The sequence below is a fragment of the Nematostella vectensis genome, chromosome 8 (genome assembly GCF_932526225.1).
Source record: "Nematostella vectensis chromosome 8, jaNemVect1.1, whole genome shotgun sequence".
NCBI classification, from domain to species: Eukaryota; Metazoa; Cnidaria; class Anthozoa; order Actiniaria; family Edwardsiidae; genus Nematostella; species Nematostella vectensis.
Genome location: NC_064041.1, coordinates 7589948 through 7617850, shown reverse-complemented (window position 1 = coordinate 7617850; position 27903 = coordinate 7589948). Strand labels below are relative to the sequence as shown.

The following is a 27903-nucleotide window of genomic DNA, read 5'->3' as shown; positions in this document are numbered from 1 at the left end:
GGGCGCGGACATAACCCTAAGAGATGGCAGAATCGGACAAAAAAACGTTTAACATCCCCTAGGAATAGCAATTGGTCGAATTTTATAACGTAAGAGATAACAGAATCGGTAATCCTTTCCGAGACCTTAGATGCCCCCCCCCTCTTCCTACTAGAGTTGAAATCGACTATTCAGTCGTAGCCAGGATTTTAAGCAGCGGGTTCGTTTACCACTTTTGCAGACCAATTTCTCTTAGGTATCTTGTCGGATTGTTACTCAAGTTTCCTTCATTAGAGCGGACATTTCAGTCGAGTTGGGGGAGGTGAAGGGGTGGGGTGGGGGGGCTCTTCAAAAGCCCTTCAACTCCCCTGGTCACGGGCCTACTACTGCGATACCTTGTGATTTTCTCGTGATTTGTTCCGCTGGAAACGTCCGTTGAGCCGCCAGTGAGTAATAAGGAGATGAGATAAAAAAGTAAGATCGAGAAAGAGAAAAAGCAAACTCTAGGTGCAATTCGACAATACCAAGAATCTAGATCACGCTGATAAGTTAGACTTTTTTAGGCCAAATCCGATAAAAAAAATTCCGTGGAGATACAGCAATGGCATAAAAACTTTGTTTTCTTTTGGTTAGATTGTTATCAGAAAACCTCCCCCCCCCCCCTAGAAAAATTAGCGTCCATTCGGCTTTCGCACCTCTTCCCCCCTCCCCCAAGAAAAATCCTGGGTACGGGCCTGATTCGCCAATGAATACTTTTACAGACAGCTTCTTCACCCTTAGTTGCTATTATTATTTACAATGAAGATCACGTTAAAAGTTACCAGATCTGAAATTAAATCTAATTTCTTTTCAGAATCGCAAATTATGGAGCATTAGAAATAGAATACACCCAAAATCTAGACCTTTACATGACACTCAAGCTTAAAAAGGAAATTCTAGTTTATAAGAAGTGTCCCAGATAGTTTTTATTACATTACGTTCTCATTTTTTTTTCAGTAAAGCCCGTATTCCTTTCTCACCCTTGCTGCCCTTTGCTCTCCCCTGTTTTTTGCTGTTCAGTCATGGTTATAATCCTACCTCATCCCTTTTCGGATATTTTTATTTGTACGTATTCAAGACACGCTTACTACGCATTATTCAAGATTAATAATAAGATAAAGGAACTCCCGAGAGCTACCCGAATACGAACGCCGAGAAGGGCCCTTCAGATTTAATTTCAGAGATGATAATTTCAGAGACGATAATTTCAGAGATGATAATTTCAGAGATGATAATTTCAGAGATAATTATTTCAGAGATGATAATTTCAGAGACGATAATTTCAGAGATGATAATTTCAGAGATGATAATTTCAGAGATGATAATTTCAGAGATAATAATTTCAGAGATGCTAATTTCAGAGATAATAGTTTTGGCCAGGTCTCTAAGCCTTTAGGCACGTGCATCGATCAACAACTCTGGAGGACCAAACAACAACTACAAAATACAAAAATGCTTGCTAAAAAACGCAACCCCGTTCCAATTCCAGGCATCATCAGGTTTAAAAGGGTTGCGGGACTTAACCATCTTTGATTTTTGTTTATTTGAATTATCTACGGGTAAAACGCTGACTTCTCCTTTGGATTCTCAAGTGAAATCGTTAAAAAAAGTAGATTTTACGATGCAAATGACTTTTTGAAGTGACCCTATAACTACTACGATGTCCAAGTAGAGGCTTATACTTACCCGGACCCCCGTCCAGATCCTCCACAGGGTTTCCACAGACAACAGCAAATAAGAAAGCACATAAAAGCAAAGACCTCATATCTAATCCGTCTTATCAGTATTTATGTATTCAGAGAACCATAAGGCCCTTGAAGTGATCACTGGCCTGTGAGGTGTACGACTGACACGTTGCTAGGCTCTCTAGTGGAAGCCGAAAATAACGTGTGGTTTCGAGTCCTCCCCATCTTTTGTTTACTCATTAGCTGATAAGTACTAAATCGTTGGCTGCTTTATTGTCGTAATCTAGTTACCATGGCATCTTAGATCTTACCAATTAGTTGGCTTTGTCATATAGTTATAGTTCTTTTAATGCGGATATGTTTAGTTTAATTGTTTTGGTGGGTTCGGAAAAAAGTGAAAGTTATCTCAAGAACGGACCCAAACCGCCAGCCATCCACCACGCACTATTTTTGTCTTACACCGTAAAAACTCTACCTAGTGTCGATTCCTTTCTAGCTTGCGAAGCAAGCGGAAGCTTCCGGTTGGAGAGAGTGAAAAAACAAACAGAAAAACACAGCATAACTACGCCGTCGTTCTGACCTCACGCTAGCGCTTAGTAACTGAGCCCAAGATCTGAACGAGGTTAGAACGACCGCACAGGAGACTATTACCCTTGCAGCGCAGGCAATTGTATTCCCTTTGTAATCGGGTATTTCGGGGAGTATAGACTTGTGTATTTATAGTATTTATGAGGGTTAAAATATTTTCAGTTTTTTTTTCTCGGACTAGACCCCGTTCATGTGACAGTATGCTATGCAAAGGAGACAGGCCAAAGATCTTACGATTCGTGTTTATTGTTTACACGCAGTCATTCTGCGCATTTGATCTCTTGTCATATTTCTTTATAGTACAACACGCGTGACAGCGTATATATAATATGTATATGTATATATCTCAGGGCCGGTACAGCAATAAGTGCGCACCTCAGCCCAACTTGTACTATTGCCAAACTTGCTATGAAAAATAAAAAGCAGGCACTTTATAAAATTGTTCTCTGTCACAAAAAATTGTAGACTAAATTCAATTAAAGTAAAACTAAACGACGAGACCGACCCTCCCCACCCCTCCAATAACACAACGGAAACTGCGCATGCGCAGTCGGAGAACTGGTTGCGCATGCGCAGTCAGTGGGGGCTTGGTTGCACATGTGCAGAGGGCAACTTGCGAATCTGTTGCTGGAGAGTTCTAGCACCAGTCGGCAGTGTAGTTGAAGTCCGCGAAAAGACCCTGCGGTGAAACAGCGGCGTATTAGCAACTCATTCCTTATCTTCGACAAATGTTTACCCCCCCCCCCCCCCCTACGAAAAAAATGTTTGAAAACCTGAAAAGCCTGTGAAGACTTTGGACCATTTAAGAGAAAGGAAACCGTTAGTGTGGAAAGCCTCAATGTTTCAATACAAGAAAGCTTCAAACATTTGCTGTAAATCTGCTGAAAATTCTTTGTAAAGCACTAACTCCTGATACAAGAGTTCTTTATACATGCTATGTAAATCTTAACCCAATTGATAATGATACGACTACTAACTTAACCCAATCAATAATGATAACAACGATAACTTTGTTAATGGGGTTCTACTATATGAGGAAATTAGTTATTGATTTTATTATATTTTTTTATAATTAATTATTAATTTAATTATTAATGAGTGTGACACTGCACTTCTTGCCCGAGACCTACCTGTTCGTCCGGGTTGAGTGACCGCGCCTCCTTGGGCGGGGTCAGGATGGGCTCCTCCGATGTGAACTCCTCGTCGAAGTTGCTAACGTCCTCGGCGTGTTTCTGTGAACGAGACAAAGGTCGCGGCTGCCATCAAGGAATGAAAAGACCCGAACAGCAATTACAAACATTCACGTACGAGTGAACGGGTTAGAGAATGAGGTTACATTCGCAAAACTCGCGGATAACTAGTGGCTCGCGGGAAATCCAGGATACACTCGCATTAAACCCGGGGACCCTAATTTAAAGCCGCATTGTCACCAGTTTACTTCCGGAGGTCCGACGGAAACCTCAACCGTCAAAAGACAAAAGAATCTATCAGAATCCGAGATATTAAACAGGCCATCCGCTCTAAATTATCGATCACATCCTTAAAGAAACTTCCAATAGACACACTACTTTCAATATTATGAAATAATTTTCGCGTTTTCCGTTAAAAACCATCGGATATTGTTAAGTAATCGACCGGAAGTAAACGGGTGACAATAATTTAAGCCTGCATGACACTACCACCCTCAAAGGACCGACCGGGACATCCGATTTCCGATTTTCAAAGTATGGATCGATATGGTGTTACTGATACTGGACTACATAGACAGACAGTACAGGCGGAGTGGCCAGTGTGATAAGGAGACGTACAGCAATGGCGAATGCAGGTGATATCATTTGACAACAATTTGGAAAGATAATGACTTCGAGGGAAAGCTGTATCTGTATAACTCACCACTTGGGGGACGAAGGGCGGGCGGATCTTTCTAGCGAGCAGATCATCCCATCTCATATCCTGGTATACAAATAACGCATCAGTAAGTCAAGCAGTCACAAAATACAGTCACACAACGCCGCAATACGTGACAAGCGGTCAGAAAGCATATGACTATTAGTCGTCCAGCGAGTCAGTATGTGACTCCTTGTGACACACCCTATCGGTACGTGAACACCGGTAACAAAACAGAGTGCTTGACTTCTGGTCACACAACGCATCAGTACGTGACAAGCGGTAACACAACATGACAGTTCGTGACTCCTTGTGACACAGCCTATCGGTACGTGAAAACAGGTAACAAAACAGAGTACTTGATTTCTGGTCACACAACGCATCAGTACGTGACAAGCGGTAACACAACATGACAGTTCGTGACTCCTTGTGACACAGCCTATCGGTACGTGAAAACAGGTAACAAAACAGAGTACTTGATTTCTGGTCACACAACGCATCAGTACGTGACAAGCGGTAACACAACATGACAGTTCGTGACTCCTTGTGACACAGCCTATCGGTACGTGAAAACAGGTAACAAAACAGAGTACTTGATTTCTGGTCACACAACGCATCAGTACGTGACAAGCGGTAACACAACATGACAGTTCGTGACTCCTTGTGACACAGCCTATCGGTACGTGAAAACAGGTAACAAAACAGAGTACTTGATTTCTGGTCACACAACGCATCAGTACGTGACAAGCTGTAACATAACATGATAGTTCGTGACTCCTTGTGACACAGCCTATCGGTACGTAAAAACAGGTAACAAAACATGCGAGAAGCTGACAACTGGTCACACAACACGCCAGTACGTGACAAGCAGTCTTAAAGCACGTGACTATTTGTCGCCCAGCAAGTCAGTACGTAACAGCAGGTAACACAAATTGTCACACACTAGTAAACCGGTAGTTTCTTGTGTTACGGAGCACCAGCACCAAAAACACAATGGAACAAAACAAATAAACAAAGACCTTAGAACGAGACAATGAAATAGAGTACAAAGGCGTTGAGCACCAAAAACAAGGCTCCCCGTAACACCTAGGAATACCCAGAAAACCCGTAACAAACCATGCTAGTTGGTCACACAACCGGCCAAACTAGCAGGTTAGCCTTCCACTGTGTGGAATGGTTGGAATTACCGCATTCACACCAGCACTAAAACCAGTTAAAGGTGGTCCAATTAAACTGGTTTAAATCTCAATCTGGACAGAACCAAGAACAAAATTGAATAGACTGTGCTGTGCATGTTACTAAATGATCATTTAGCTAGTAAGAATTCAACACAATGAGAAACTTGGCAAGTTATCATGCAAAAAAAATCCTTGTTTAACTAAACATGGTTTTGGTGTGAATGCAGCATAAGTCGCTTACCCTAAAGAACGGTTGCTTCTTCACCTCCTCAGCATCCTTTTCGGCGGCCCCGAGTCTTCTTTCCGGGTTCCGCCTCAACAGCTGTAGGCAAATAGTAACAAATTCGGAACACATTAAAACCGCGCCTTGTAATCATGACAACCTTACTTATAACTTACAGCTTTTAAGCTTTAAAAATGTCTATGTTAAATTGCATTTTACCGTATTTTTCAAGCATCTAATGACTAGCTAGGGCAAGGAACTCGTTTTTTTTGTTTCCTTGTTGTTGTTTTTTCTCCATTAGCAACGAGCTTTACCCCCTACTCGGTTAGGGGACATGTGCGCTACTTACCCGTCTCATGATAGCGATTGCGTCCGTGGAAAGGAAGAGAGGGTAGCGCACTTCATCATTCACAATAGAATACTTACCCGTCTCATGATAGCGATTGCCTCCGTGGAAAGGAAGCGAGGGTAGCGCACTTCATCATTAACAATAGAATCAAACACCTCCTCCTCATCATCCCCGGGGAACGGAGACTGAAACAGATCAGAGCAGTAAACCCTAATTAGACGAGCCTAAGATTTAACCGGACTTTAAAAGATGAGAAAATGCCCTCTACTGGGTAAATGGTCAGTAATAATACAGAGGTTGAATCAAGCAGCTCTAACATTCTATTGAATGTCATAGAGAACTCTCACGTTTCCTACTAGCATCTAAAAGATAAGCTCTTCTAGCCCCTTACACTCATATTGAATGTAAAAGAGAACTCTCAACTTTCCAACTAGCATCTCAAAGATAAGCACTTCTAGCCCACTACACTCGTATTAAATGTCAAAAGGAACTCTCACCTCTCCCACTAGCATCTCAAAGATAAGCACTCACTACACTCGTATTAAATGTCAAAGAGAACTCTCGCCTCTCCCCTTAGCATCTCAAAGATAAGCATTTCTAGCCCACTACACTCGTATTAAATGTCAAAGAGAACTCTCACCTCTCCCACTAGCATCTCAAAGATAAGCACTTCTAGCCCACTACACTCGTATTAAATGTCAAAGAGAACTCTCACCTCTCCCACTAGCATCTCAAAGATAAGCATTTCTAGCCCACTACACTCGTATTAAATGTCAAAGAGAACTCTCACCTCTCCCACTAGCATCTCAAAGATAAGCACTTCTAGCCCCCTACACTCGTATTAAATGTCAAAGAGAACTCTCACCTCTCCCACTAGCATCTCAAAGATAAGCACTTCTAGCCCCCTACACTCGTATTAAATGTCAAAGAGAACTCTCACCTCTCCCACTAGCATCTCAAAGATAAGCACTTCTAGCCCCCTACACTCGTATTAAATGTCAAAGAGAACTCTCACCTCTCCCACTAGCATCTCAAAGATAAGCACTTCTAGCCCACTACACTCGTATTAAATGTCAAAGAGAACTCTCACCTCTCCCACTAGCATCTCAAAGATAAGCATTTCTAGCCCACTACACTCGTATTAAATGTCAAAGAGGACTCTCACCTCTCCCACTAGCATCTCAAAGATAACCACTTCTAGCCCCCTACACTCGTATTAAATGTCAAATAGAACTCTCACCTCTCCCACTAGCATCTCAAAGATAAGCATTTCTAGCCCACTACACTCGTATTAAATGTCAAAGAGAACTCTCACCTCTCCCACTAGCATCTCAAAGATAAGCACTTCTAGCCCCCTACACTCGTATTAAATGTCAAAGAGAACTCTCACCTCTCCCACTAGCATCTCAAAGATAAGCACTCACTACACTCGTATTAAATGTCAAAGAGAACTCTCGCCTCTCCCCTTAGCATCTCAAAGATAAGCATTTCTAGCCCACTACACTCGTATTAAATGTCAAAGAGAACTCTCACCTCTCCCACTAGCATCTCAAAGATAAGCACTTCTAGCCCCCTACACTCGTATTAAATGTCAAAGAGAACTCTCACCTCTCCCACTAGCATCTCAAAGATAAGCACTTCTAGCCCACTACACTCGTATTAAATGTCAAAGAGAACTCTCACCTCTCCCACTAGCATCTCAAAGATAAGCACTTCTAGCCCCCTACACTCGTATTAAATGTCAAAGAGAACTCTCACCTCTCCCACTAGCATCTCAAAGATAAGCACTTCTAGCCCCCTACACTCGTATTAAATGTCAAAGAGAACTCTCACCTCTCCCACTAGCATCTCAAAGATAAGCACTTCTAGCCCCCTACACTCGTATTAAATGTCAAAGAGAACTCTCACCTCTCCCACTAGCATCTCAAAGATAAGCATTTCTAGCCCACTACACTCGTATTAAATGTCAAAGAGAACTCTCACCTCTCCCACTAGCATCTCAAAGATAAGCACTTCTAGCCCACTACACTCGTATTAAATGTCAAAGAGAACTCTCACCTCTCCCACTAGCATCTCAAAGATAAGCATTTCTAGCCCCCTACACTCGTATTAAATGTCAAAGAGAACTCTCACCTCTCCCACTAGCATCTCAAAGATAAGCACTTCTAGCCCACTACACTCGTATTAAATGTCAAAGAGAACTCTCACCTCTCCCACTAGCATCTCAAAGATAAGCATTTCTAGCCCACTACACTCGTATTAAATGTCAAAGAGAACTCTCACCTCTCCCACTAGCATCTCAAAGATAAGCACTTCTAGCCCCCTACACTCGTATTAAATGTCAAAGAGAACTCTCACCTCTCCCACTAGCATCTCAAAGATAAGCACTTCTAGCCCCCTACACTCGTATTAAATGTAAAAGAGAACTCTCACCTCTCCCACTAGCATCTCAAAGATAAGCACTTCTAGCCCCCTACACTCGTATTAAATGTCAAAGAGAACTCTCACCTCTCCCACTAGCATCTCAAAGATAAGCACTTCTAGCCCACTACACTCGTATTAAATGTCAAAGAGAACTCTCACCTCTCCCACTAGCATCTCAAAGATAAGCATTTCTAGCCCACTACACTCGTATTAAATGTCAAAGAGGACTCTCACCTCTCCCACTAGCATCTCAAAGATAACCACTTCTAGCCCCCTACACTCGTATTAAATGTCAAAGAGAACTCTCACCTCTCCCACTAGCATCTCAAAGATAACCACTTCTAGCCCCCTACACTCGTATTAAATGTCAAATAGAACTCTCACCTCTCCCACTAGCATCTCAAAGATAAGCATTTCTAGCCCACTACACTCGTATTAAATGTCAAAGAGAACTCTCACCTCTCCCACTAGCATCTCAAAGATAAGCACTTCTAGCCCCCTACACTCGTATTAAATGTCAAAGAGAACTCTCACCTCTCCCACTAGCATCTCAAAGATAAGCACTTCTAGCCCCCTACACTCGTATTAAATGTCAAAGAGAACTCTCACCTCTCCCACTAGCATCTCAAAGATAAGCACTTCTAGCCCACTACACTCGTATTAAATGTCAAAGAGAACTCTCACCTCTCCCACTAGCATCTCAAAGATAAGCACTTCTAGCCCACTACACTCGTATTAAATGTCAAAGAGGACTCTCACCTCTCCCACTAGCATCTCAAAGGTAAGCACTTCTAGCCCACTACACTCGTATTAAATGTCAAAGAGAACTCTCACCTCTCCCACTAGCATCTCAAAGATAAGCACTTCTAGCCCCCTACACTCGTATTAAATGTCAAAGAGAACTCTCACCTCTCCCACTAGCATCTCAAAGATAAGCACTTCTAGCCCACTACACTCGTATTAAATGTCAAAGAGAACTCTCACCTCTCCCACTAGCATCTCAAAGATAAGCATTTCTAGCCCACTACACTCGTATTAAATGTCAAAGAGGACTCTCACCTCTCCCACTAGCATCTCAAAGATAACCACTTCTAGCCCCCTACACTCGTATTAAATGTCAAAGAGAACTCTCACCTCTCCCACTAGCATCTCAAAGATAACCACTTCTAGCCCCCTACACTCGTATTAAATGTCAAATAGAACTCTCACCTCTCCCACTAGCATCTCAAAGATAACCACTTCTAGCCCACTACACTCGTATTAAATGTCAAAGAGAACTCTCACCTCTCCCACTAGCATCTCAAAGATAAGCATTTCTAGCCCACTACACTCGTATTAAATGTCAAAGAGAACTCTCACCTCTCCCACTAGCATCTCAAAGATAAGCACTCCAAGACCCCACCAGTCCACTGCTCGTGTGTAAGACGTTTCTGTCAGGACTTCAGGGGCAAGGAACTCGGGCGTGCCACAGAAAGTGCCAGTGCGAGCACCATAACCCATATCCTCCTTGCACAGGCCGAAATCAGCAATCTTCACGTAGCCTTCAGAATCAAGCAGCAGGTTGTCAAGCTTCAAGTCCCTGGAACAAGAGATGGTAGGATGAGAATTGAAGTATTACATTGTTGCAGTTTAACAATGCTTTTTATTGATGATAGCTGAGACCTGGCCACATACAACGTCTAACAAGTGACGATATGGGGGCAGAAGTGCTGGGTGAGAAATCATTTAGAATAGTAATCCTTTATCTGCCTGTGGAAAATCCCCCCCCCCCCCCCCCCTTACAGTAGTAGTATTTGAAGATCCCTTTATAAGCAAATGGCCCATGTTTTGTGGATGAAGGGTATGGGTGGGCAACCCCCTGTGTACCCGCATGACAGAAATGATCCACTACTTTTGGGCCAATGTATTTCAGGTTAACCCCTCTCTAGTCTTTCAGGGCCCCCTGCGGGCTTAGGGTCTCAGGGACAAGGGTCAGTTAGATGCGGTCTCACCTGTACACAATCTCGTGATCATGAAGATACTGTAGACCTAGCACCACACACGCTGTGTAGAACCTGGGCATACAATAATCAAAATTAAAAAACTGTAATTACCACACCATATCAACAAGTCAACATTATCAACGAAGACACAATTAACTTGCTTGTAACCATGTGTAATAAACTATAACCACCAACATAATCATTATTACTTTTCACAACATAAATGCTGTCACTCCCAGCCGCAGTTGTCATCATCATTGTCATCATCATTACTACCGTCTGGATCATTATTATTTGTATTAATAAAACAATTATCATCACTCTTTTCATCATCATCATCCTTCTCCTCAACATTTCAATCATCAACATAATCATCAACTATCATAATTTTAATCATAACTATTTTTAACAAACTTCATTACTCATATCATTCACCATGATCTATGTACCTAACGTATACCATGATTCATTCCTATGATTCGTTCATATCATCATAATTACCACAACAACATTACAATCACCATCACCAAAATTTTCAACACAATAATTTGGTTTATAATAATAAGCCACACCATACACCATGATCTATACAAGTACTCACACTGTCCGCGATTCAGCAAAGACATCGGCATGTATGTGCATCATTAAGTCTCCGCCCGGTGCATACTCCATCACAAAACACACATGCTCCTGCATAAAGACAGAACCATGAACCATCAGCAACAGCACAAAAATAGACGTAAGGGATGTGAGGGTGAAATAAATGACTTTTTACACACCTGAGTCTGAAAACAGGCAAATAAATTAACCAGGAACGGGTGTCTTGTCTTGTTTGCAGTGAGAAATATTCGCTTTTCTGCTAATAAACTGAAAAGAGAAAGGAGAACTTATTAGCTATCTATTGATCAGGTCACGAAGAATTGGCAGAGATGAATGGAAGAGGATAATATAGTTTATAAAATAGTATAAGGACATTAGAAGTACAGGTATAAGATAGTTTACAAAATAGTACAGGGTCATTAAAAGCAAAGGTATAAGATAGTTTACAAAATAGTACAAGGACATTAGAAGCAGAGATGTGAGATAGTTTATAAAATAGTAAAAGGACATAAGAAGCAGAGATATAAGATAGTTTATAAAATAGTAAAAGGACATAAGAAGCAGAGATATAAGATAGTTTATAAAATAGTAAAAGGACATAAGAAGCAGAGATATAAGATAGTTTATAAAATAGTAAAAGGACATTAGAAGCAGAGATATAAGATAGTTTATAAAACAGTAAAAGGACATAAGAAGAAGAGTAGTCAAAACATACCTTTCTACTTCTTCCCTTGCTATGATGTCTCCTTTTTTCAGAGCCTTAATAGCAAAGAGCTCATTTGTATTCCTATATTCTGCTAAAATAACCTGAGAACAAACAAATAAAAGAACATAAAAAAGACCAGTCTAGAAAGCATTAACATGTGTTAAACTATGAAGATCTGGACTGTTCAGAGAACAGATATTCTAAATTCTATGGCAATTCACTTTTAAAGTCAAAGACATTTACCAAGATCAAAGTAACACTCTCCTTTTAATTGGACTTCATTACTCCCTAAGGAACATCCCAATACCAAGCATTTAACTCAGCTATGGTAAGGTATGCTTCTAAATACTGAGATAGGATTGAAGACTTGAAGGAATATAATTGTATAATAGTAAACTCTTATGACCAAAGAACCCAGCACAGCTACAGTACGTTCCAAAAATAGGGGTGGGATTTTGGACAATCCACCTTCCTCAACCTCTATGTTTTCTCAAATATTCACAAAATCTAATTAATTATTTGTCATGTCTACCCTTTCAAAGCCAGAGTGGAACTCACCTTGCCAAAATGGCCTCTACCTAATACACTAATACATCTAAAGTTGGACATTGACATGTGACTGGTATTACTAGGTGGTGATGGAGCCCTGAAACAGTAAAAGAGGAAATAAGTTAGGAGTACCATACACAGTTATCAAGCTGTTTAGGGACAACTACAATCCATGGACCATGCAGTTGCATACCCAGGAGGGGGAGTAGGTAGAGTAAGTGCACAACCACTCTTGAAGGATCATCAAATAATATCCTTTATCCATAGGATTTCTATGACTGCAAACCCCCCCTAAGTAAATCTTGGGTAAGTGCCTGTTAGGGGAGTGTTAGCTTGTTTTAACAGGTAAAAAAGGGATGAAAAGAATTAAACCTCATCAAGAACCCATTATTCCGAAAAGGGATGAAAAGAATTAAACCTCATCAAGAACCCATTTTTCCGATGCATGTACCTGTGTCTAACTGGGATGGGTGGAGGGGGTCTAGACTTGACGGGGTGCGGTTGCTGAATGGATGGACTTCCTGGGCTGTCCAGAAAACCAAATGCTGATAATGCATCCTGGAACAGAAACAACTGTCAGAACTATTACAGGATAAAAGTTCCTTGCCCAAAAATGATTTGTAAAATCAAGCTAGCATAAGTGGGGCAAGCAAATGATTTCGAAAGCAAATGGTGACAGAATAAAGCAGATTAGAGCTATGACTTGGTGGGTCCCATAAGCTTGTTGTATCCTTATCTAGCAGGTTAAAATTTACAAGAACATATGTTTTTGGCTTTCATTGGGACTTTACAAAAATGCCCTTATTAGCAAGGTGTCTTTACATTGTACAGCATAATTACTGTACAAATTGCTATGAAAGTATGGTGGCAGGGCTTACAATTAAGAAACCAAATAACTGTGTTTGCAGTTAAATGTTCCAATATATGAAAGGGAATGCAAAAAATACAGTTTAGAAAAACTAACATTTTTACTAGGACGTCCCTTGGATGACTAGACAACCAAACAATAAATAAAATCTCAATCAGTAAACTTGTGGATATGCTCATAACAGACAGTCTGGCATGAGATTGCTAGTAACAACTGAGTCTCCCTTGCAGCCGTTCTGGACTGTCACACTAGGCAGTGCTCGAGCTCAAGCATCACCTGGAGTGATGAGTTAAGAACCGCTGTGAGGGAGACAACGGTCAGATTTGTGAATAGATCTTTCAATATACGACAAAATTATGTGGTTTGGTTGCAAACTAATGGCCAACATTACATTTTTAAATGGAGCTCATTTGGACTGTAAAAAATTCAGACAATGGGCAAAATATTTGAATCAATGAACTGGTGGGTGTCCTTGAATGGTAGTGCTGTTTGAACACTGTTTTGGGAGGCCCTGTGAAGAGTGCCAATATTTCCTTTGTTTTGGCAATAATGGCTGATCTTTGCAATTAGTCTGTAACAGAGACAACCCTCTGCTTTGCAACTAAAACATAAAGTGTGTAAAACAAAACTAGAAATCAGTGGCACAACTAGTTGAGCCTTGCACCGGGAAAAAATGACGGCGTGCAATTAAAAAAAAAGAGCAGATGCTAGTACCTTAAGTAAGAATATCTTCTTGTAAGAACAATATCTAGGCCTTATTCACCTGTACTTCTCGCTCGGCAGGTCTCTTGGGAGGGGTCTGGTTATCTATTGTAGGTGTGTAAGTGTTGGGAGACTTAGCCTTGTTATCAGGCGTGTACGGTTGGGATCGAGGGGGTGTTGCTGTTAAACTCCCTGTGTTGGGACGGCCGGGTGTTCTACAAAACAAACCATAAGGAATTGTAACATTTGAATAAAAAAGCTACCAGCTTAGCCACATTGGTTGGACATCACAACATTTCGAGCCACATTGCAAAATCAAGCACAGTTGTGTTAGTTGTACATTTGTCGTACCCATGGTAAGGTGGGACTCAGTGTAGTTGTGTTAGTTGTACCCATGGTAAGGTGGGACTTAGCATAGTGGTGTTAGCTGTACATTTGTCGTACCCATGGTAAGGTGGGACTCAGCATAGTGGTGTTAGCTGTACATTTGTCGTACCCATGGTAAGGTGAGACTCAGTGTAGTGGTGTTAGTTGTACATTTGTCTTACCCTTGGTAAGGTGGGACTTAGCATGGTGGTGTTAGTTGTACATTTGTCGTACCCATGGTAAGGTGGGACTTAGCATGGTGGTGTTAGTTGTACATTTGTCGTACCCATGGTAAGGTGGGACTTAGCATGGTGGTGTTAGTTGTACATTTGTCGTACCCATGGTAAGGTGGGACTTAGCATGGTGGTGTTAGTTGTGCATTTGTCGTACCCATGGTAAGGTGGGACTTAGCATGGTGTTAGTTGTACATCTGTCTTACCCTTGATAAGGTGCTTGTGAGGCAGAGTTGGGACTCAGCGCAGTGGAGTTAGTTGTACAGTTTGCTGGTGCAGCTCTTTTTAATAATCTTGCCCATGTGGCTACATTTGTATTCATTTGCCCAGCACGAAGGAAGTTCTTGCCTGGGAAGATAAAAGATATACTCACATCAAATGCAATGATCAGTCACTGCAGTTTTTGATAGAAGCTGATAGTGTCACATGGTATAAATTAATGCATCACTGTCATAACGCCTTGTGAGAACTTTGTTAACATAAATCTATTTAAATAACCAAAGATTGAAATTTATCATTGCTAAAAGTCTTAAAATACATAAGAGAAAAAGCTAGGCACATGACATTTTGTATGTACATAGGTAGACATGTTGCCTCACAAAATGGGGTACATGACAAATGTTATAATAAAACACTTGTTGTTGTGCTAGCATTTGTTTGTGAGGGGAAACTTAGGCTTTAGTTAACTCAGAACTTAAAACAGAATCTTACACATAAGCCCAGGGGGCTTATAGGTTAGGTTCTTTTATAAACTATAAAGTAATTCTAGCATTCACATGGCATACCTTTATGGATGTGGAACAGCTTCTTCTGTCGTTGAAGTTTGGGTTTTCTAGTTACCATCGGGTTAAGGAATGTCACCTGGTTATCACATTTGAAGGGAAACAAAAACATTCTCTCAGTAAAGATCATTCTTAGGGGGATAATTCTAAAACATATCTGAGAGTATTTCTACTCCATGGCAAGGATCAACAAAAGAATGAGTTTACCCTGAACTTCATTATTAATGCATGTTGCCTTAGTAAAAGAAACTTAACAGCCTACAGGTGGCGTGAAGAGTAAAGAATGCTCTAAGGGTTCAATACATGATATCTAGTATTTGGTTGCTTTTGACCAGTGGGATTGAACACAATGGATATAGAAACAATTTTCTAATTACTTTTTGGTTTTACCTATAAATCTCGATTATCATAGTTATCATGTACTAAATAAGAGAAGTAAAATAAGAGAAGTAATTCAAGTGTCATTGATTAAGGGCTATAAGGAGTAAAGAGGCAAGACTTAATTACTTGTTTTTAGAAAAAATAACAGTTATGCCATAAATGTCCACTTTTGTCCAAATGTCCATAAATGTCCAATTTTTTTCATCCCCTTTTCACAAACTTTTAAATGAGAAAGGTTTGTCTACACATTGTACAAAAAAGGCATTGTTCATGTACAAAAAATACAACACAAACAAGATTTATCATTCCTCACAATTTAGTGAACTGTATCAGCAGGCTTTTCTGATAATTTAAAGCAATCAGAGCCCTAGAATGGTCCAATCCGAACTCTAAGGACAAAAAATAAACAGAAAACTACAATTTGTAATGTGTAATGTACTTTGCACATTAATAATAAACAGTATCTCACTTTTGAAAACAGAAATTAAACATTCATTATGTTCAAATACATCCACTGTGCTATCTTATTATCTCAGTCTAAATTCCACAACAGTTATTAACAGTTATGATGGCACTATATCAGGCATTCATTGATAAGAAATATATTAGGGTTTTCAAGAGGTAAAATTTAAATAGGGTTATTTAATATCAAGTGCTTCCACTTGACTTAGACAAATAAGCTACATTAGCATAAGCTTTATAAACTCATACCATGGGCTGGCACAGATATGTCTCGGATAACAAACAATGAGTTTTAAAATTTTAAAATAAAAAGGAACATACTTTGAAAACTTGTCTGAATAAAGATTGATTATTTTGTAAATGTGTTGAAAATCACATAATCATGGGAAAACCCCATTTATTTAGATACCAAACGGTGTGGTAATATTCAAAGACTGAAACATTACAGGGAAACATAAAGGAAGCAATTTCAGGAGAAAAATTTGAAAGATTGCGATCTAAAGCGCTCAAATTCACTTACAAAAAGAAATAATTTTAATGCTGGTTAGTGTTGACAAGAAATAAAGGCCCGTCACACGCAGCTTTATAATACAGGATGAAAATCTGGTTATTCAGCAAACCTTTTCATAGAGATCATATGATATTCGGCGTATTTTCCAGACCATGACCCGGCATCTTCGAGCAATAGGAATAATCACTTCCTTGTTTTCTATCCTTATCCGAGTACAGAATTTGTCCGCAAATGCAGAGAATAATTTCTTTGATGTTTCTTCAGGCAAACCATCGGGGATGTCCTTTCCTTTTGTCAATTTCTGGTCAACTTTTTCCTTCACTTTCTTGAGTTTTTTCTCTGTTTTCTTGTGCTGGGATGAAGGGGTCTTTGAAGCAGGTTTTCTGCGTTTTTTCACGTACACATTTCTTTGTGGTACTCGCCTGGCCTTTCTAGGTTTAACCTGGTTATATGTTCTCTCGCTTGCACTAGTACATAGCACAGCACTTTTAGGGCGATTTCTCTTATCACTTGAGTCAGAGCCTTTGCGTATAAACCGACAGCTATCCTGGTGCCCCTGTTTGTTATCTCTTAGTGTTAATAACACTGCACTTTTAGGCCGGTTCTGTAATTTAGAGTTCCCAGATCTCCTGGGAGAAGTCTTTGGTGACTGCATTGGAGAAAGAGTATCTCTTGATTCTGGTCTAGCATTTCCTTCCCTTAGATTTCTCCTATTTTGCTGAATCACACTATGCAGAGGGTTAAGAGCTCCTGTTGCTGATTGAGTGAGCCTTGGGCTCTGGGCAATGACAGAGCTCTTGGGTCTAGCAGAAGCATTTCCTGATGTTTTTCTAGTTCTTCTCTCATTGCTCTCAATAACAGAACTCTTCGGTCTCACCCTGGGTGCTTGAGTTCTCTTACCAACTGTTTCATCACTCTGGCTAATTTTACTGCTTCCCTGTAGAGTCTTGAGTTTGGAAGACCTAGTAATTCTACCAAGAGACAGTGTTCTCTCATTCTCATGCAGACTTAGTCTCTCTAGTGGGGAAATGCAACGAGATGAGTCAGGTGAATTTGGGCCACTCCTCGACAAAGAGCTCCCTCTGTAACCAATTATATCATACGAAGTGGATTTCCCTTTAGTAGCAGGCTTATAGAAACCTAAATATTTCTCCCCAGAGCTTAGGTATAAATCAGAATCTTTATGTGAGAACTTCCCTGTCACAAATGGCTGTGGGGATGCTAATGGTGATGTACTAAGCTTTTCAGTTGAGGATTTTCCCTTGTGCGTCTGGCTTGAATTCTTGTCCTCTATCCAAGGAGAATATACATAATCTTTAGGCACATATTTTCCTGCTCGAAATGGTGGCTTTTTACATGTTTCAGGGCTGGATTTCTCTCCAGAGCATCGGTGTGAATTACTCATTGCCCCCTGATCTGTGTCATTTATGCGCCAGATGTTTTCATTTTTTGACAATCCTCCCACTGACTTAGATTCAAATTCGTTCACATTTTCTGACAGTTTAGAGGAGTCATGGCATATCCCATTTTTAAAATCACGATTCCCCTTGTGGGGATGGTGTTTAGAGCCTTGGCTAGCCTCAACAAGACCATTTTGGAGCCATTCTGAGTTATCTTGAACGTCTTGGTGACTACCCATTGAAGGCCTGATTTGAATTTCAATCAGCTGGGTGAATTGATGGGCTGTGGTAGTGATTAAACATGCACATACTAATACAAGGCTAGCCTCAACGCCTCCAGGTCATAACACCCAAGGACCTGACTCTTTCAACATGAGCAGGCACTTGTGAATGCTCATCCACTAGGAGATGTAGGATATTTCTCACACAAGGCAACAATCATGCAGAAAATGTCCCTCCTACTGGAATATTCCTTCATTCCTTCAGCTGTGATGCTTTGACCAAAGATCAAAATTGATGAACTAAAGCCATTCAAGTAACTGTCTTAGAGAACTTAAAATCATAGGAACATATATTTTTTTATGATCTAGAGCAATAATTCAGGCACATAGTTATCCACACATACAGATAGGAGAGAACTCAGTGATCTGTGAACCATGAATGGGGTTTTCTCTCCTGTAATCATTTGGATTTCACTTATTCTCTGTTTAAAACTCCATAGTACAACAGTTCCTATCCACCTGTCAGTCACCTGTGTTTTGAGGCTTCTGATTGGAAGGCTAGACAATGTGTGAATAGAATCCATTCATGTGTAACACCTGTTCATGTCTCAGATGTATGCAAATTAGGTTTTCAGTCATAGCATTCATTAGGTTTCATCAAACTATGCTGGGTTTATGCTGTATGTAAACAAACAAGCACAGAAAACAGAGCAGGGGTCTTAGTAAATTAAATACTATTGATAGCTAGGAAAGACAGATAATAAACAAAATACTGACTTTTCTAGTCCCTAACAAAATCTATTTTGTATTACTTCAAAGAAAATGCTAATAGACAAACACATCAAAAACAATAAATTACAATGCACTTACTTTCACCAAAAACAAAATTATAAAAAATTATCATTATATTTTTTAATACATATTTCAAACATCTGATCATAAAATATTGCTGTTGCCTTTTTTTTTAAGTAGATGTTTGAGTGAAGTTTATAAATCCCACAATTAATCTATTTATACACACACACTTTTAGAACAATACCTAGTTTAATGTAAAACAATAAACAGAGTGCATTTCAAAGCAAGGTAATTGATCTCACAATTTTTCAACAAAACATGCTTATACTAAGTTATGCTCACATATTCACCAATCAACAAAATACAACTAGCGAAGTAAAATAGGAATTTTATAAATATCTAAAAAGCTACTGTTTGGTTTTAAAAATCTATAGGAATAAAAAAAGCTTAATTTTTGTTTGGCTGTCATAATCTCTTCATTAGATAAAAATATGACAAATTTTCAAGTAGAAATTCCAAGTCATAAAATGTAAAATCTTTGCCATAAAAATGCCTGCTATTTTCCACATGGTCTGGCAAACATAGGTATTGCTTTTGTACAAATAAAAAATTAAAAAAAGGATTACGACTAGGAAACATCTTACTTGCTCTGAATGTTTAGTAATGAATGATTGACACTTTGGTGTAGAGACCTACAATCTGCAACAAAACTAATGGGACACTTTCCCTCCCACCTCCTCAATGTTGGAGGGCGAATGATCACCTATCGACTGCTTGAGTTTTGAGCTGAAAAATCGCCTCTAACCAATATTAATCGGGGGGAGAAGGGGGGAAAGTGTTGCTATGAGAAATGTCCCACTTAGTTTTGTTGCAGATTGTAGATATTTATGTTTTTGTATGGTGGTGTTCAGTTATCAGTGAAACAAAGTGCCATTGATCCATAAAAATTTTGGCGCTACAAAAATTAAGTATTATTTTCAAAAGGCAGTGTTCATTAATTACACTGAAGGGAGAGGGAAGATTTTATCTCAAGACACATTTAAATTTAAGAGCACCCCCTTTTACTGTAAACATTTTTTTGGTGCTCCCCCTATAGAACCCCAAAATTTTCTTCTTCTTTCCCTTTGAGGACCTTTTTTTTTCAGAGCCCCCCATTTTGGTGGTTTAAAATTTTCAGAGCCCCCCCCCCCCCCTCAATATCTTCCCTCCCCCACTTGGTGTATTTAATGAACACTCCCTAAGTGTGAAGTGAAGTCCAGAAAGCACACAAGTGTAATTTATGGGCTAATGTACAATGGAACCTCAATATTACAATTTTGAAAAAGGTAAAATACATGAAAATATCAAGAAACTGATAATTTTTACATACACTTTAATGCCAGGGCCTAAAATATTAATCATTTACAGTACCAAGCTATCACTATATTGAGGTTCCATTCTATTAAATCTCTTTACAGCTTACCTCAGCAAAGAGTAAGCCCTGAGGTTCTAGAGGGACTTTGATCTTGTGTTCTTGATTGTCTAAGAACTCCTCAAGTCTGAAAAACGCCACACCACACAGGGAACGGTGATCACGCCAGTACACCCCAACCTCAAGTTCGCGAGACTGTAAACAAAAAAATACATAATAGAACTTAATTTTCATAAACACCCATTCAATATGGAGGGCTGTAGTATGTCTTTGTCTTTGACTTTCCATCCTTCCCTCAGCATAAAAACAACTTTCCAATGCAATTTGTTGGGATACGTTCAAGTCATAATAGAAAGGTCTTCAGATTCGTCCCATCTACGTGCGAGCATTTTGTGATTTGCATAGGCCCAGCCCCCAACTTTTGACTGACAGACCAGAAATGCCCAAACAAAAACTAAATCTTGGATTGGGGCATCACAAAACATTGAAATCGGCTGTAAGGGTTTTACAAAAATAACGAAATATGAAAAGGTAGTAAACAACACAATAAAAAAATTGCAGTCAACAATTGAAGATATAAATTGGTAAAGAAAAACTCTCTTACCTTGTCTAACTCAATAGTGAACTGTTGTTGCCAGCATTGACTGCCTGCAGTTTTCCACATCGTCTGGCCAACATATGTGTTGTCCAACTTCAATACAGCACATAACTCAGCTACAAAAAAGACAAGAAGGAATATGAGGTCCAAGCAACAACAACAAAAACAACAACAAACAAAACAACAACAAACAAAAACAACAACAAACAAAAACAACAACAAACAAAAACAACAACAAACAAAAACAACAACAAACAAAACAACAACAAACAAAACAACAACAAACAAAACAATAACAAACAAAACACACAGCCATGTACAGTATAAATGCCACAGATTTTCGTAAATGAAGGGATCACCACGTGTTGTGGCTTACAGCTAGTGATTTTTTTTCTGCATACAACAACACTAAACTGTTAGTGAAAGTAAATATTTTGTATTTCCTTAGTGCAAATCAGCATCATTGTGAGACATGATCAAACACACTTCACATGCATGCAACTGACATCCTGTTAGTACCTGCTTCGCACCTTTGACTTTCTGTGTATGAATTAGTCCATAAGTGATGATTGAGGATGGTGTCATAACTAGTATCTTCAGTGGCTGTTTTTCACGGTTTTGCCCCCCATCCCCTTCCCACATAAAATGTACAAATAACAATGTCTCAGGGAAAACCCCCCATCCCCTTCCCACATAAAATGCACAAATAATGTCTCAGGGAAAACCCCCCATCCCCTTCCCACATAAAATGTACAAATAACAATGTCTCAGGGAAAAAGCCCCCCATCCCCTTCCCACATAAAATGCACAAATAACAATGTCTCAGAAAAAAAACCCTCCATCCCCTTCCCACATAAAATGCACAAATAACAATGTCTCACGGAAAACCTCCTTGTCTCTGTACCCCTGCATTACCAAGCAAGTAAGGAGTATACCGTACTTGATAAGGTCTCGTCGCCCCACTTGTTGTATCCACTCTTTCTCTTACTGGACCCTCTCTGCTGCTCAAACTTGCCGTCAGGACTCATAGCAAAGCTGGCAGACTTCCTTGGGTCACGATTTGGTACAACAGTTAGTATGTTATGTGCTCCTACTAGCAGTACCTGCAAGAAAAGAAACCTCCGTCACATATGGTACTAATTGACCCAAACTGATTTGGTGCAATTGTGTGACAAATTGTAAATAGTCATTTGATTCAATGATTGTAATATGAGAGGTATTGTGGGAGAGCAGGGAGAGGGCAGTGCGTGGGTGAAAAACACCAGACAAGACAAGCAAAAAAAGAGAGATAACTGAAAACTTTTTATAATTTTACCACTTGATTACAGAAGAATAAACATTAATCAAAACCCGGGATTTTAGTGTATAGGCAAGTAGGCAAGTTTCGTATACTAACCCTCAAGGGGGGCGGGGGGGGGGGGGGGGGGGGGGGGAGAGAGAAGGGGTTGGGACAAAACTCCATCACATTCAGTACTATCACCCAAGAGGGTACCGAGGGGGGTGGGGACAGAATCCAACACATACAGTACTAACATTCAAGGGCATACTCAAGGGGGGAGGGAAGGGGTTGGGACAAAACTCCATCACATTCAGTACTATCACCCAAGAGGGTACTAAGGGGGGTGGGGACAGAATCCAACACATACAGTACTAACATTCAATGGTTCTAAGGGGAGCAAAGAGAACTCCATCACATACAATAATACAATAAAAGGGATACCCAGGAAGCTATAGACAGACAATAATAAGGGCATTCAAATTGCATAACCCCATCCAATAATAGGGGAATCCAAATTACATACTCCCGAAATATGCAGAGTATCATTGTTAAATTCACAAAAACAACAGAACCTCATTAATTTTTTTTCTTCAAATAACCAGTTCACAGAGTTGGGACCTATCTTATCCAATTATAACGGAGGAAGTCTGCAAAATGTTCTACTTTTTCAAAATGCTTGTAAACTTTCTAAAGACGCTTTAAAAAGGAAAATAGAGAGTAAAATAAATGCCTATCTCACATTTTGGAGGGTCTATTCAAAATCTGGAGTAGTTACCAAAAAGTATGAAACCCTACAGTATATGTATTTCATTCAAAACCCATATCAAATCATGAAGTCGTCCAAACTCACATTTAATTGCCCAGTAAGGGCTGCTGGCTTGGTAATAGAGGTATACTGCTGTCGGCCCAGGCCAACTGCCTTGCGGTCTGCGTACGATGGAGGTGTGCCAAACCGCTCATCCTTGTAGATGCCGACAGCAGCTTGCTCAGGCGAGAGTTCTGCCATAAGCTTTTGTAAAGAGCACTGCAGTAGATCCAGTTTTTGACTTGACTCATGAAACCTTTTCTCAGCCTGATATAAAGGAATGCCTGTGAGAGTGGGCACCTCATTAATAGGCACAGGGGAGGGACGAGGGGGGTTAACTAACATATCTGATATTATGTTAGGGCTATGTGCACAGAGTGCTCCCAAAAACAACAACTATTTTGTCTTTTAGAAAATAACGAGACATTCTTCTTGGCTAAAATTTGGCATGTAGATAGGCCTTCGACAAAGGAATAAACTACTACAGTTTTGCAATACTTGATTTAGAGTTGCCGAAAATCTCAATCAAATCATTTATCTTCCAAAATAAGCGATATTATTGCGGGAAGCTCGAAGCAACATTCAACGCAACTCAGGGCAACGCTCAGGGTAACGTTCAGCAGGTCAACGCTCCAGCAGGTCAACGCTTAGGGCAACACTCAGAGCAATGCTTAGGTCAATGCTCAGGTCAACGCTCAGGGCAACGTTAGGTCAACGCTCAGGGCAACGTTAGGTCAACGCTCAGGGCAATGCTCCATCAGGTCAACACTCAGAGCAACGCTTAGGTCAATGCTCAGGTCAACGCTCAGGGCAATGTTAGGTCAACGCTCAGGGCAACGTTAGGTCAACGCTCAGGGCAACGTTAGGTCAACACTCAGGTCAACGTTAGGTCAATGCTCAGGGCAATGCTCCATCAGGTCAACACTCAGAGCAACGCTTAGGTCAATGCTCAGGTCAACGCTCAGGGCAATGTTAGGTCAACGCTCAGGGCAACGTTAGGTCAACGCTCAGGGCAACGTTAGGTCAACACTCAGGTCAACGTTAGGTCAATGCTCAGTGCCTTTGGGCAACACTCACATGAGTGTTACACAAATGGGCACCAACTCTGTGCATATATCCAAAAACTCCTGCTCAACTCCAAAGTAGCCTATTTGGAACCTGCCAAAAAGGTCATAGCACAGTACCTCAACCAGGACAGACAGGTGAGACCTCCAGCTTAACAGTACAGTACAGACTGAAAGTATTTTAACATTTTCCAGCATGGATTTGTTGTGTATTCTGGGCAGGTTCTGAGTGGGGTTCACACACTTTTACTGCCTGGAAAACCAGTGAGTGGGGTCCACGCCATTAACAAGGACACAGCATAGGCTCACAAAACTCAAATTATTTAAAAAACAATGCCGCCAGTCCATCATCATTTTTATGTTGCATGGGGGATTGGATCAAGTTGATAAGCGAACAGCATGCTGTGACAACTTGAAGGGATGCAATTCAACATGGCGTCATAACATGATGATGTGATACTAAATGAAGGCTAGAAAATGGTAGATTTTGGCAATTCTGTTTCCAGAATATCTTCATTAGATTCACAACATCAACATCAGCATTGTTAAATGACATGTTGAATTGCGTCCTCTAAAAATATCTGAGCACCCTGTGCAAAGCAAGAATGGTAAATGGAGTTGAAAAGATAATGATAGTCCTTCCTTGTAATATGGGAATGCCATGCAAGCAAAATAAAGTAAAGATGTAAATTTTAAGGTGTAAAAGTGTGTACTTCAAATTCAAGGAACAGGAGAAGAACCTATTCAATTGTGGGTGTACAACCAAATCAGTACAGTTTCAAAACAACCATACCTCTTGTAAGCTATTCTTATCCTGTCCTGACTTCTGTAAAAACTTCATCATATTCTTCGCCCCCTGAATGACTCTTGATTCAATATCAATGTGGTGTCGTACGTCTTCAATACGAAGCTCAATAGGGAGTAAACCCTCGCCCGGTGCCGCAGTGTCCTTATTAGCCACCCCATCCTCATTTGTAGCAACTTGTTGCTCCCGTAAAATAGCCATACGGATTATCTCCATTTTTGTTTTGGCATCTTCCAACATTTGTTGGGCCTCTGCTACGAGCTTTGCTTTGTCTTTTGATTTAGCATTTGCGTACATTGCTAGCATGTTCTCGGCACCTTGTTTGACTTTGTTCTCCACCGCAAGTTGTTTCTGGAGTGAATCCAATTTAAAGTTGACAGGTTCGTCCGTGTTGGCATTTCCATTTCTATCAGGTGAACTCCCATCCTCATTGTCATTATCTACAAAAAAAGTGACATCTTCAAATTTCTATTTGTCAAGTAAAAATGTTGATTGTATGCTTACAATGAATCAAATATTTTAAATTATTTATCTTTTTTTGATAATCCCAACTTTAAATCAAAACAAATAATGCTATGCACGATATTTTGTCAAGACACCTTTCTTAGTGTACATGTTCTAAAAATAAGTTTGATAGTTAAATAACCTCATTATAGAATTTAGAAAAAAATCCAAACTTGTTCAAAGAATATAGAAGAATATGAAAAGGTAGGATGAAAACAACAAATTGAATGAATAAGCTTTACAAACTGATTTTTAATAATAAAGCAAACAGTAAATCTTTCAACTTAGAAGAGCATAACTTATATACCCCCTTGGGAATACAAGAATAGCTCCATGACATCTATAGAAAATATATTCTATTCCAATCATCCATCAAATAAACAAAACCATAAAACACAATTACCTGTCCAGTGCTGAGAATGATTGTAATTTAGAGCATATCTAGTTAAAGTTGTAGATAAAACAAAAAAGGTGATCAAAATTCTATGTAGTATGCAAGATTCATTGGACACTATCAAGGGTTTAAAGAACTCTCTGGAATAACTTAATTTTTTAATGTGTGTGATCTACCAAGGTCATAAAGCAACCATGGCATCTTCCCACACAACAGCAGAATCATCTGTGTTGCTTCATCGCCATCATATCACAGCCAAAACAGAGATTGTTCCAACTAGAAAGCTAAGCCGGCCAGGGTCAAATCTAATCTCTGTGATAAAGAACATGTGCTCTTTATATTAGATACAGCAGAGTAAGGGTTACCAATTACACTAGGCAAGCCTTACACAATTAGAATTACTTTACACGATATATACAGCTTATGAGGTGTTGTAGGGTGAAAGTCAAAGACAGTATTCAACCCTGAGCTGAATGTAAACAAAGAAGGGGTAGGATGTTTATCAAGTTATCCACTAAACTACAGAACTGACTAACTTTACTACCAGGTTTATTTAGGTTAGCAGGGAAATAAATCAGCTAGCATGCCCCTGATCTGATTATAAATCGACTAATACATGTAATGCCAGCACTAGATATTTAATGACGACTCGGTATGTTTGTATAAGAGCTTACAGAGTATTTTTTTGCAATTACAGAATGTGGTTCTAAGGAGTTTATTGTGATATTCTAAACAGACTCTAACAAATGTTATATACTACGATAGTGGTCCAAAAAAATGAACGTTCCTCGACATTAATCATGTACAATGGACTTAAATTATCAAGAACTAGGAAAACGCAGCCGTGAAACAAAAAATTACTATCACTGATTGTGGAAAAATCTCAGATGCTATTTTTCACGCAAAGCATGTAAATTCGAGTCTAACAAATTGTAAGCGTTAATTACTGTAGCGTACTTTGAGATCTTACAGCTTTACTGTGAAAAGGAGGCGGTAAAAGATAAGATCTTAAGCAACCACAGTCTATAAATGCCAAAATCTTGATTTGAAAGTCTGGATTTTGCACGGCTTAAAGTGTCAGGTAAACATAGATTTCTACGAACGTTAGGACGATCGACATCTAAATTGCTAACAACAAGACCACACAATTGACGTTTTATTGCTTAAATTGTCCTAACTGTTTATAGCCCATTCTTGAGTGCCACCTCATAAAAGCTATAACTATTGATTGTTTGAGTATATTACGGTTTTATGGGCTACAAGTTTTAAACTCTGTAAAGATGGCCGCGCCTTCGTCCGCAAGAGTTCTAATCTGAAGTTATCAACGTGGAACCCCAAAGGCCCACAAATACAATCTATACCCTATGATATTTAAATCAAAATACTTACATATTGGATCGTCATTCACTCTGGCGTTCAAATCCTGAAGTTCTTGGTGTAGATCGTTCAATTTCGAAGTAGATTCCTTCAAAATGGCATTGCATTGCGCTAGAGAGCGCTTATCTGTCGCGACTTTTTTTAAATTTTCGGCTCCCTCTTTGATTTTGAGCTGCTTTCGTATTTCTGCTTTAATAATTTCCTTGGAGTGTTCAAGGTCTGTCCGTATTAGTGATTCTGATCCAGATCGTTGCATGGCTCGAACGTCGTTTTCGGGTCTGCTAGCCCTTCGTGAACGAGACACATCATGGTACTACAAAACAAGACAAACCAAACTTACATGCCGAAAACTCCAAGCTCAACACAAAACAACGCCAAAATAAAGCAACCACAACTCACCATTTCGACTCTATGCTATTGCATTTTGCTACAGGCTTGCGTATTTAGGCCTGGAGATTTCAAAACTCGTTCGTAAATTTGTCCAACTTCAACCATCACCGAAAGTTTCTTGCTGTCATGTTGATAGAGATGTCTAAGTAAACAACTTTCCTACGTATCTGAATCTGTTTTCTAGTACCTAAAATCACCGCAGAGCTACTACTAAATGACTAAATTAGCTCTTGGTGCAAACCCTGATTTTAAAGATGAGTGATAAACGTGTAAAATCGGGACTGAATTCTGGAAAGAGCCGGAGGAAATTTTTCACATTCGAGGTACTGAGGGTAACAACCGAAGAAGTTCACGGCGCGCATTGAC

The 27903-nt window shown here is 39.8% G+C and overlaps 1 protein-coding gene across 2 annotated transcripts; it reads right to left on the bottom strand.

Moving 5' to 3' along the window:
- Positions 1 to 2519: 2519 nt before the first annotated feature.
- On the bottom strand, positions 2520 to 27887 carry LOC5515202 (serine/threonine-protein kinase N2). 2 transcript variants are annotated; one of them, XM_032384868.2, is made up of 22 exons: positions 27547 to 27887; positions 27160 to 27460; positions 24861 to 25312; positions 23049 to 23270; positions 21860 to 22022; positions 20926 to 21035; positions 20373 to 20516; positions 15144 to 15219; positions 14565 to 14706; positions 13821 to 13974; positions 12641 to 12747; positions 12199 to 12286; positions 11650 to 11741; positions 11114 to 11201; positions 10936 to 11024; positions 10344 to 10406; positions 9712 to 9931; positions 6006 to 6113; positions 5598 to 5678; positions 4185 to 4244; positions 3422 to 3523; positions 2520 to 2970 (listed from the first exon to the last, which is right to left on the bottom strand). In XM_032384868.2, the coding sequence occupies exons 1-22, from the start codon at positions 27547 to 27549 to the stop codon at positions 2929 to 2931; spliced, it is 2907 nt and encodes a 968-aa protein (XP_032240759.2). In that variant the 5' UTR covers positions 27550 to 27887; the 3' UTR covers positions 2520 to 2928. The 2 variants fall into 2 exon arrangements, with proteins under 2 accessions (XP_032240759.2, XP_032240758.2); XM_032384867.2 differs by lacking the exons at positions 20373 to 20516; positions 20926 to 21035; positions 21860 to 22022; ... (2 more) ...; positions 27160 to 27460; positions 27547 to 27887 and adding an exon at positions 16604 to 18749.
- Between the last annotated feature and the right edge of the window lie 16 nt (positions 27888 to 27903).